At 39.8% G+C, this 10,863-nt stretch overlaps 1 protein-coding gene across 1 annotated transcript in view; it reads left to right on the forward strand.

Moving 5' to 3' along the window:
* Positions 1-7,024, forward strand: part of me1 (malic enzyme 1, NADP(+)-dependent, cytosolic) — a 75,791-nt gene extending 68,767 nt beyond the window's left edge. The window contains exons 7-14 of the mRNA XM_083900995.1: positions 1,955-2,064; positions 3,309-3,406; positions 3,649-3,762; positions 4,240-4,345; positions 4,487-4,629; positions 4,711-4,884; positions 6,332-6,430; positions 6,560-7,024. Of these exons, the coding sequence (XP_083757121.1) occupies positions 1,955-2,064; positions 3,309-3,406; positions 3,649-3,762; positions 4,240-4,345; positions 4,487-4,629; positions 4,711-4,884; positions 6,332-6,430; positions 6,560-6,727 (1,012 nt within the window). The 3' untranslated portion in view covers positions 6,728-7,024. The remainder of the gene's footprint in view (positions 1-1,954; positions 2,065-3,308; positions 3,407-3,648; positions 3,763-4,239; positions 4,346-4,486; positions 4,630-4,710; positions 4,885-6,331; positions 6,431-6,559) is intronic.
* The last annotated feature ends 3,839 nt before the right edge of the window (positions 7,025-10,863 follow it).

The following is a 10,863-nucleotide window of genomic DNA, read 5'->3' on the forward strand; positions in this document are numbered from 1 at the left end:
GGTTGCTTCCCGTGCTGCATTTTCTTTCTTGTGTTGCTTCCGCTCGGTCACATCCTCTTCCTCCTTCTGCTGAACATCTAAGCAGTTTAGCAGCCATTGCAGCTTTAGTGAGCTGTAAAATGAAATTTGGAAAAGAGAAAACAAAGCATCCTCTTCATCCGTTGCAGTTCAGTTACAGCACGGTTCACTGTTTTCAGAGAAACTCTCAACTCCTTGTGAAATTGACGTAAACATAACACTGCCCCACATTAGAGGTCTCAAACTCACGGGCCCGTGGGCCACATGCGGCAAGCCACTTGATATCAAGTTATGCTGAGTTATTTATGTGATTTCTTCCATTTCTGGATTAATTTTGCACCATAAATGAGTTTGTTATTGTGAACTATGTAATGTTCTATAGTAAAACAAGCACTTTTATTTCACTTATATTCTGTGAAATATGGTCCCTAATATCATTATAATTGCGATATCATTATGGAATATCATGATATGATTTTAATATCCAACAATATTATTGTTCACCCATATTGAACAGTTGCTTTTTCCTAAAAAGTTGGATTTGTTGTTTGTTTTTCACTTCCCCTACCTCCTGCTGCAGAACGATTCCAGCTTAGATTGAGACTTAGATTGAGGTCAGCTGCTGCATTCAAACGGAACTTGTGAAAAGTGATTGTTTGGGCAAGGGAGGTTGTTTATATACACAGTAAGCATTGCGTTCAGGTTTATACATTCATTTTGCACAATAGCAGACAGGTAATGCTTTACAGAAAATACAAAAGCATATAATCCTGGACGCACAAGGGATGTTGACATTTAACCTCACACGTATATCAGACAATGAAAATGAAAAACTGTAGAGTGCAATGCTTGATCATTTGTTAAAACTCTGAATATGTATCCTTCCAATTTCTAGGCAGCAAATGGCACAAAGGGAAATGAATAACTTAACCTAAAAGCCTTTTCTCTGTAACTGGAAAAAGTGCCACATGCACTTTCCTTTGAAAAATGCAGACAAGGACACTATATTGGCGAGTTAGCGAAACCTAATGTGATCTGCTCTCATTATGGTATGATTTCGAACCGTATAACTGTTGGTTTCCAGCCACAGACAAGAAGCCTGCTTCATCTACTGGGTCTGAAACCGAGTCGAGTTGTGACATATCATCAGAAATGGAAACATGAGGAATCAAAATGAGAGATTTTGTGGCAAATTGGATTTTATTTCTGTTTATTAACTGTGTATTTTTAAATATATATAACATACTGTATATGCATAAATAGCCACAAATGCCATGTCATATGCACATGTTTAAGAATGTCCTTTCTCCTGCTTGGCATTATTTTCTTTTCCAGTATAAGTGTATATAAAATGAGCAGCAGCACCAGTTGCTGGTACAAATATCCAGTAAACCCCTGACCAACAGTTCCATCTGTTGAAAAGCACTGGAACACCAGGTTCCCCTTTGTCACAGCTAAATCTGATTTAAAGCCTCATGATTGTGGTTTTCTGGCTCGTTTTTTTTGTTGTATGCTTTTGTGGCGGCTTATTGACACAGGCTTCTGTATGTGATAGGTGGTCCAAGCAGCATCTTAAACTACAGTTTAAAAAGCTGTTGCAGTTTAACAACTGAACCCTGCTGGTTTACTGGGCGGCTGGGTGGGCTCTGTGCTCTTTACTTTTTCTTTTTTTTTGTGAAATCTCATTTTGTTGTGCTGTCAAACAGCCGAGGAGAACAGGTGCCAGCTTGTCAAATGCCTCCTAAACAAAGTGGTGAGCATATAGCACCTGTGCTTTGTAATGTAGTGGGAGAGCACTGCCCTCGGAGCTGAAATAGTCTTTTAAAGCTTTATCTTTTAAGAGGATTTCCTTTTTTTTATTCCATTGCCCTCCTAAATGTCTATATCTTTGTTCGGTCTCTTGGTTCGACCAGAATAACGCCAGCTCTTGTCGCAGGTTTGGGTCGGACTGCCTGATTCAGTTTGAGGACTTTGCAAATGTCAACGCTTTCCGTCTGCTGAGCAAGTACCGCAACAAGTACTGCACGTTCAACGATGACATCCAAGGTAACTGCATGATTAGTATACATTTAGAACTATTACGTTTTTTTTTGTTTTTTTTAAAGCCATGTGGAATGGAATGTCACCTTTGGGAAACACCTAAATCCCATCAGAATGTAAAATCATTCCATTTTTGTCTGGTCCTGTAAGTAGTTTTATTTTGTGTAAATTGAAGTAAATTCTGACATGAACCTCTAATTTCTCTAATAACTGTGCTCACGTCAGCTCTGCGCTGACAAGTCTAAGATTGTAAGCGGGTAATTAGTTTGTACGTCTGATCCCTGTAAATCTGACAGTTTAGAAGATAAACTTAAATTGTTTCATAAAGCCAACATCTTACAGTAGTTATATCCCAAAAAAATCCTCTGCCATACAAACACCACAGGAGAAAGCAGTAAAACATCTCTTTGCTTCCAAATACTGTTTATATGCTTTTTTAATAGGAAACTCCCAAGCTTCCTCTTTTGTATCAGTGTACTGTGAATTTAGTTGCAGTAGAGCTGTTTTAAAAGAGCCAGTGTTTCATTAGGTGCCTGCCTGGATAGAGAAACTAGGCTGTTCATGTTGTTTGTAAAAAGTAGTTTTCTCCTTGATCAATACTTTCTTTTTCCCCTCCTCTCTGTCATGTGTTTACTCAAGAAAAATAAGCAATGAATGAACAAAACAGTCGAACACGCGCAGAGTTGTGCGTTTTTCCTCCCTCATAAAGCAGTTACCAGCTCGTTTTTTATGATAATAGTTAAATATGTTAGACTTTACATTGTTAACACCCATGTTTGTTAGCTCTTAGTCTGCACCCTCACTCTCCTTGTTGGCCCGAGCTCACTATTAGTACATCATACTCATTTGATGTCACCCATTTTTAAGTCTGTTATTGTGAATGACTGGCATTTTTAAGTTGGTATAAATTGAAAACTAGGAAAGCACTCGGAGAGCGCAGACCTCCGCCAAGGCAGCTCAGGGCCTACAAAATACAAGTGGGTCTGGGTGAGACAGCGAGTGTTGTAACCAGTGATAGCGTCTATGGATCATGCCCAAAATGTATAACTTGTTCCTGGTCCCATTGCGGATATTACTGAAAATTGTATCCAAATCTCTCTGTGTCTTTTCGAATTATGTTGCTAACAGACACAGACAAACAAACAAACTCGGGTGAAAACATATACCTCCTTGGTGGAGGTTAATGAATAATAATAATAAGAGTAGATTTAAGTCTTTGGTGTTGATATAGCACATCGTTTATTTCTCAGGAACTGCTGCTGTGGCAGTGGCCGGACTCCTGGCCGCTCTTCGCATCACCAAAACTAAAATGTGTGACCACACCATTGTGTTCCAAGGTGCAGGGGAGGTAGGTTCAGCATCCATCCATCCATCCATCTTAGTTATTCTTATTCCTAAGTAAAAACTCTATTGTAACTGTAAGTTAATATTGTTTGAACTCAGCAAATGTTGTTTTGGCAGAAAAGATCACTGTGTCCTAGTTGACGCTTGTGCAGAGGAATGAATTCAGCTAATAACAAAAGAAGAAAAAAACCAAAGCCAGTGTGGAGGTGTCACTTGATGTTCCTCCCTGTTCTGTGTCTCTCACAGGCAGCGATGGGGATCGCAGAGCTCATCACCATGGCCATGGCGAAAGAGGGACTCGCCAAGGGAGAGTGCTTGAAGAAAATCTGGATGGTTGATTCCAAGGGTCTCATTGTCAAGGTGTTGGATCGCAATCCTGCACATATTCACACATGTAGCAAAGAAAGAAAAAAAATATGCAGTATATTAAATATTTATAAAAAAAAAACAAAAAAAAACTATGATGCACTGACCGAAGGTTAAGAACATCTAAGGGTGGATTCATCTGCACAGTTTCTTCCATAACCCAGAAAGAGCACATTTCCTGTTGTTTGTTAATTTAAAGAACAGAGAATCTTTCTTTGGAATCACAGCAAAAGGCTCTCCAGAGGCTTATACATCTGTTTTGTCCACAGTATCCATTTTATTTGTTATTCCTCCACCTCACTGCCCTCTCTCTTTCCTCCTCCATCCTCATGTGCTATTACTTCTTCTCTTTTTACTGGATTTTTTGTCCTTGTTACTCCTTTAATCCATCTATGTTAAAACAGTTAGAGAACAATCACGTTGAATTTTGTCCCTTTTCTGTGTCTTTCTTCGCTCTGTCAAAATCCTCAGGGTCGGGACAACCTGACTCATGAAAAGGAGAGGTTTGCTCATGAACACCCACAGATGAGGAAACTGGAGGATGTGGTGTGGCAACTGAAACCCACAGCCATCATTGGTAAATTCCACCGTTTTAACCCCGTCATAATAGCGTTAAATACATCACACAGAGAAACTGTGAGTGCAGGACTGTTGAGTTGAGTATTAATGATGAATAGAAATGTTCCTATATTTCACAATCTTTTCTTTTCTGACGCAGGTGTGGCAGCTGTTGCCGGAGCGTTCTCCGAACAGATCATCAGGGACATGGCGTCCTTCAACGAACGTCCTATCGTCTTTGCCCTCAGCAACCCAACCAGCAAAGCCGAATGCACGGCTGAGCAGTGCTACACATTTACAGAGGTACTCGATCGGGAGACGCTCCTGGGATCTTGCTGAAAGTGTTTCTGTGTCTCTGGTGAGTCACGTTGTTCTGTGCTGCAGGGGCGGGGAGTCTTTGCCAGTGGCAGTCCGTTTGACGCCGTCACCCTGCCTGATGGGAGAAAGTTCTACCCTGGGCAGGGAAACAACGCCTACATCTTCCCCGGCGTCGGCCTGGCCGTCACAGTGTGCGCAATTCGACACATTACTGAGGAAATCTTCCTCGTTGCAGCTGAGGTGACACAATAAACTACGCAGAACACACACAATATTTTTAGTTTAGTCCAATCCAATTGAATATCACTCTAAAGACGTTTAAAATGTCCAACACGAGCTGTACAATAACTTTTAAGTCCTTAATCTCACAGTGTCCCTAAAGTGTTTGAGGAGCCGTCTGACAACTCATTCCAAAGTTGTTTTATCAATAACTCAATCAATGTCTTCTTCTGTGGCCTCATCCGGGTCACGTGTCGCTCCTTTCGTGGTACAATATTGACAGTGATGGGGAAATTGGTCAAAACTTTTTTATCTTTGTGATTAGATTGGTAAATAAAGTTACTACATGTCAAATTCCTACACCAGAAGGTTGAATAACTACACAACATTCACTATTCATTGCATTTAAACCTGTGAGGTTTACACAGTTTATATAGTCACCACAGTATTAGTGCTGATGGGCGAGTAGCATTTTTAAAGTTGTGGTTAAAATAGAATATCACTTTGTGTTGATAAATAATAAATACAAGATAAAATATAAAGTCGGTAATAGACAATTTTATTAATTTTATTCAGTCAAACTAGATAGATTTAGCGAGAGGATTATCGGGAAGGAAAACTTTAATTACTTTAGTTTATGAAAGAGGAGGACAGCAAACTTGCGACAATCTCTAAGATCGCTCTTAAAACTTGAGTCACAAACATAGTTTTTGTCTGTTTGAACACTATTTTCTTTTTTCCAACCTTGTATGCGTGTGAGTCTTTCGGCTGCTCCCTCCATGGGGTCACCACAGCAGATTACCCGCACGTTTGTTTGGCAGAGATTTTTACGCTGGATGTCCTTCCTGACACAACCCGGCCCATATATCCGGTATAAGTAGCATTAAGGGCGTTGCCTAGGGGCCCACACTGGGTGTTAGCTGACCTTGTCCTGATGAGGATTTGAACCCCCACCTTCCACACCAAGGTCTGTGGACTATACCACTGAGCTATCGCAGCTGCCTTTTTTCAACTAAAAACACTTGGGTCAAACTATCGCTCATTCCTCCTCTCATGTTGTCTCCTACTGTTCATTCAGATGAAACCTGACTCAATCATCTTCTACCACTTTATCCTCCACATGAGGGTCACCTCATGGTGCCAATCCCAGCTGACATAGGACGAAAAGGGCGTGGTACACCCGGGAGAGGTCACCAGTCCATCACAGGCACAACATAGAGACAAACAACCATTTGCTCTCACTCTGAGTCAATAGAGTATCCAATCTAAAAAATATGCATGTCTTTGGACCCGGGGAGAACCCCCGCACACACAGGAATAGAACATGCAAACTCCATGCGGAAAGGCCCTTGTTCTGACCGGGTCACAAACCCGGATCTTCTTGCTGCAAAGACAAGAGTTCTAACCACCACACCAACCGTGTGGCCCCTGAGAATAACCTGACTTATTGATGTTTGCTGTTCCACAGACTCTGGCTCGCCTGGTGACTGAGAAGGACCTGGAAGAGGGACGACTGTATCCTCCGCTCAACACCATCAGGGATGTCTCTTTGGAGCTGGCTGTGAAGGTGGGAGCTCAGTATTCATACACACACACACACACACACACACACACACATGGCACAAAAGCAGATGTGTTCATAGTTTGTGTGGACTGGTGTTGGTGGCGGTTGTGTTTAACTCCCTGTGCGTTACAGATCATGGAGTTTGCCTACCAACACAACATGGCCACTCTTCGCCCGGAGCCGTCCGACAAAGGCGCGCACGTGCGATCGCTCACTTATAGCACTGACTATGACGACTTTGTCATGGACTCGTACCGCTGGCCTGAGGACTGTATGACCGTGCAGTCATGCAAACTTTAATGCAGAGAGGACACAGAGACGGAAAGGAGACGGGGATGTGCACTGGTAACTGTCACACACAGGAAGTGATGTTGGGCCATTAAAGAGGTTGTGTGCAAATCTTTATTTTCTCACTCTTATATTACTGTTAAATTGCACCGTTTCAGGTAATAGTTATAAGTACAGATTTATTTTTAAAAAAGAGGATGAAATGTTAAACAAGATGGTATTTTACAATAATATATTTGGGGAAATCTTCCACTGGCTGCTTTTGATTGTTCTATAGTAGGAGTTTATTTTATGACTGTGTCAGCTATAATCCACATTTACATTTTCAAATAAAATTTGTTCAATACATTTTTTCCCATGTTTGATTATTACAAACACAGGATAAAGATGCACTGTTTCTTCCTCTTTGGTGTCTAGACTGTTCAGACAACGGTGAAACCACTCATCTCATATCTCTGAAAATGCTTACTGTACTTTTTAATCACTTGTTTACTTCAACACTGTGTGACACAAAGTGTCTCTGAAATGCATTGTATAATACTCTGGCCCCCTCTAGAGGTTAAATTGTGTAGTTGCAGTTTAATAAGAACAGTGGCAGTTTGTTTTTATTGACGTTTTTCTTCACATATTGACAGGAAAACTCTAATGTCCCTGAAAGCTGTGGCTTCAAATCAATACCTACACATGTAACAATCAATACATCTATAACCTAATTTATGTGTTTATGAAGAGAACATGTTTCTGTCTTCGTCAGGAAAAAAGCAGCAGGTTTTATGGTCCAACTTCTGTGTCTCCTCGAGATTAAACTAAAGATGGTTTTACTTTTCTAATCCATCACAGGCCAGTACCAGACTGTCCATCCCAGTCTGCAATCAATAGAGAGGCAATCAGACCAGTCAGTGTCCAGTGATGAGCGTCTGTCCCCAGGGCAAAAAAAATCTGAGTCAAATATTTGTTTTTAGTCCGTTTCTATGCCTCACCCTCCCTGAAAATCCCCACATCAGCCCAGAGCAATAGATACTGTGATACGACGACAGTGTGTCTCGATAACAACATCAACCAGGACATAAAAGCTCCATCGAGTATTCAGCCCATCCATAGTTGTGGGTTCATATACATGAATAAAACCAGGCTGGACAGGAATAATGACGATTGATAGGACATTTAAGAATGTCATTAAATAAGGTCATTTAAAGCCGTTTAAACTGAACGTGACACTGAGAAAACACACTGGTCGGTCACAGGAACAACAAATAAATGTATTCTGAGATGTAAAATCACACGTGTTGACTCTGTGACTGGTCATGTGATCTTTTATTCAGCTCGACTGTGTACTTTTGTTTGTTCGAGCTGAGTGAAGCTGAGGAAGCTACAACTGAAACACAACGTCGTTTTATTGTGTGGTGGTTTTTTTGTGGTAGAAACTGAACATTTTTAGCTATTTAGTAATACAATTAACTAATGTTTTAACTTGTGTGGGTTATTTTTTGCTGTTTTTAACCATTAATTAAACAACTACATCATCATATACTGTATCGACACCATTAATACTTTGGCTAAATAATCATCAAACTGTCAATGCAACTGGAAATAGTTGCTTTTAGTCGCATTGAGGTCCGTAGTTTTAATATCCTTCATTTCTATCACCCATTTCAACACTGTCTCCACATTAATTTGCTACTTTGAGATATATTTTTTTATATATTTTTTTAGTATGTGAATATATTGTGAAATCAAATCAACAATTTATTGCTCGAGTTCAATCTTTTCACTTTGTCACCCTACAACAGCATCAACAGAAATCATTGTGCTACAGTATGTACAGTAGGGGGTTCCATCCCCATGTCTTGTCCTCCTCACCTTGCTGGTCACAGCCTGTCCAGTAAGTGGCAGCTGTAAACCCGACGTACTTTTGACCTTGTTTACAGTCTCACATTAAAGGGAACCTTGTTGAGACCTTGTGATCAGTGTGTATCAGTAAAAAAAACCCTGAGGGAATGTGAGTCTGTCTGCCCATCCTCCCTCCTGGCTTGTCTGGGTGACATTAAACTCCCCCCAAAAACACCCCACATCTGTGCGGCCACCACTACACACACACACACAGTTTTCTCTAGTTCCAAATCTATCACAATTACATCTCACAATAAGCTGCTTTATCGCCTCACTATATGATGAGCACCGCTCTGACAAACATAATTTCTTTCTGCTGCAGATCTGTGAAGAAAACCAAACCTCATATAAAAAAGAAACACTAGAGGGCGCTCCAGTATTCTGTTGTGTGACAAATGTCATTTTAGCAGACACACACATACATCAGAATCAGAATCAGAATACTTTTATTATCCCGGAGGAAATCGTTTAGTTACAGTTGCTCCATATCAGACTCAGTAAATGTACAGAAGGAGAGTACAAGAAGAGCACACAATTTAAAATTAAATTAAATTAAACCTTAAAATTGATTAAATTAAAGAGCACCAAAAAGAGTGCACAAATTAAGATTAAAATTTAAAGAGCACACAACCTTATTTAAAACAAGAATGACAAAATGTACAACGTGTACAGGACAGGCATTATCAATATGATAATGACTAAATACATGAATGAACTGCATCTACAGATGGGAGTTATAAACATGTCTAACATGTCTGTAATAATCTCTCCTCACCAGCACTTTTCTCTATCATCATCATTTCATGTAACTCTAATGCAATGTAAGTGTGAATCCACATAATTACTGGTCTGAATGCAGTATCACCCCCATGTCATTTACTCTCAACTAATTTCACCTGCTAAAATGTCTTTATATATAAAAATCTCTATATAATAATAATAATAGTTCATATTCCAGTATTGTTCCTGTTCTAGTTGCTGAGCATTATGGCCTGTATACTATATACGCCTTCTATTTATGGCAAAATGGGGGTAAATTACATTATATTATCATCTTATACTTACAGATTGTCCATTAGTCCAAAAGAGGGCAATTATAATAATAAATGTATGCCTCAATGTATAATGGACTTTTATTTTTCTCGAAGAATTGTAGCTTTCAGAGCGGATAACAGAACTAATTAACTCTCACAGCTTTGTGGGCTAGTTTTTTTTTATTCAGATATACTTCCTGAATGGAGAAATCCTTAGGTTAATGCATTTCCTCTTTTCGTGTGACATCATTGACACAAATTTGCTTTTTATCTAGTTTTCTGTTGTATTTTTTACACTCATCTTAAAGTCCAAATAAAATTGATTCTGTAATAAGTTTTTACAAACTCATTGTTTCAACAATTAAACTGCTTATTTTTCTGCTTATTGTTAAAGTGGTGCTGGACAATAAGTGATCATGTCAAGGATTTTATACAAGCCGTCACGCTGCTCTTTACTCTCACTCACAAAGCACTATACAGTAGAAACTCTGAAGACGCTTGTCTGAAGTGTTGGTGAATATTGATTGCAGTAAGTAGGAATAGAAAGAAACCAATGTCCATCTACTCAATGCCCTTTTGGCATAAACATATTCATGACGGTGTGCTGAAGCTCTCTGAAAGAAAGGAAATAAAGAAAGAAAATTGGAACCCTTGCTTCTTCTTTTTTTTTCAATTCACGAACATTTCATTCAATCTTTACTTTTGATTTTTGTCTCCCTGAATACATGCAAAGCTCAACGCTGATGAGAAAAAAAACCCTAAGAAAGCAGCAGGGTGTTGGCTGAGCTGAAGGGGTTTACATCACATGAAGCCTTCAGAACCAGGGCTGACCCTGTAAACACCCGGTAAACACGGGGTCAGGCGTGTGAGCTGAGGCAGACGTAGGGATTTCTTTGCAATGCTTTTCACCTTTTGCTTTTCACGTTGTCACAACTATCCAGTGATGCATACATGCTAATGTATCATATGCATTGTAGGGGGAAATTAGTTTTCAACATAAGCTGATTATAAAAGGTGGATGCAATCCTTTGTTTTGCTGAGTAGAATGAGCTGTTTTCAGCTTCCTGAGGAGTTCTTTAACAGCGCATGATATCAGTCTTGTAAATGATCTTCCCGTTTTTAGGGGAAAATAAACGATAATGCATGACACCATCCATCCATCTTCTATCGCTTTATCTCCCACATGAGGGCCGCGGGGGCAGCTGTGCCAATCTCAGCTGACAT

Source organism: Microchirus variegatus, assembly GCF_963457635.1.
Source record: "Microchirus variegatus genome assembly, chromosome: 1".
Taxonomy (NCBI): Eukaryota; Metazoa; Chordata; class Actinopteri; order Pleuronectiformes; family Soleidae; genus Microchirus; species Microchirus variegatus.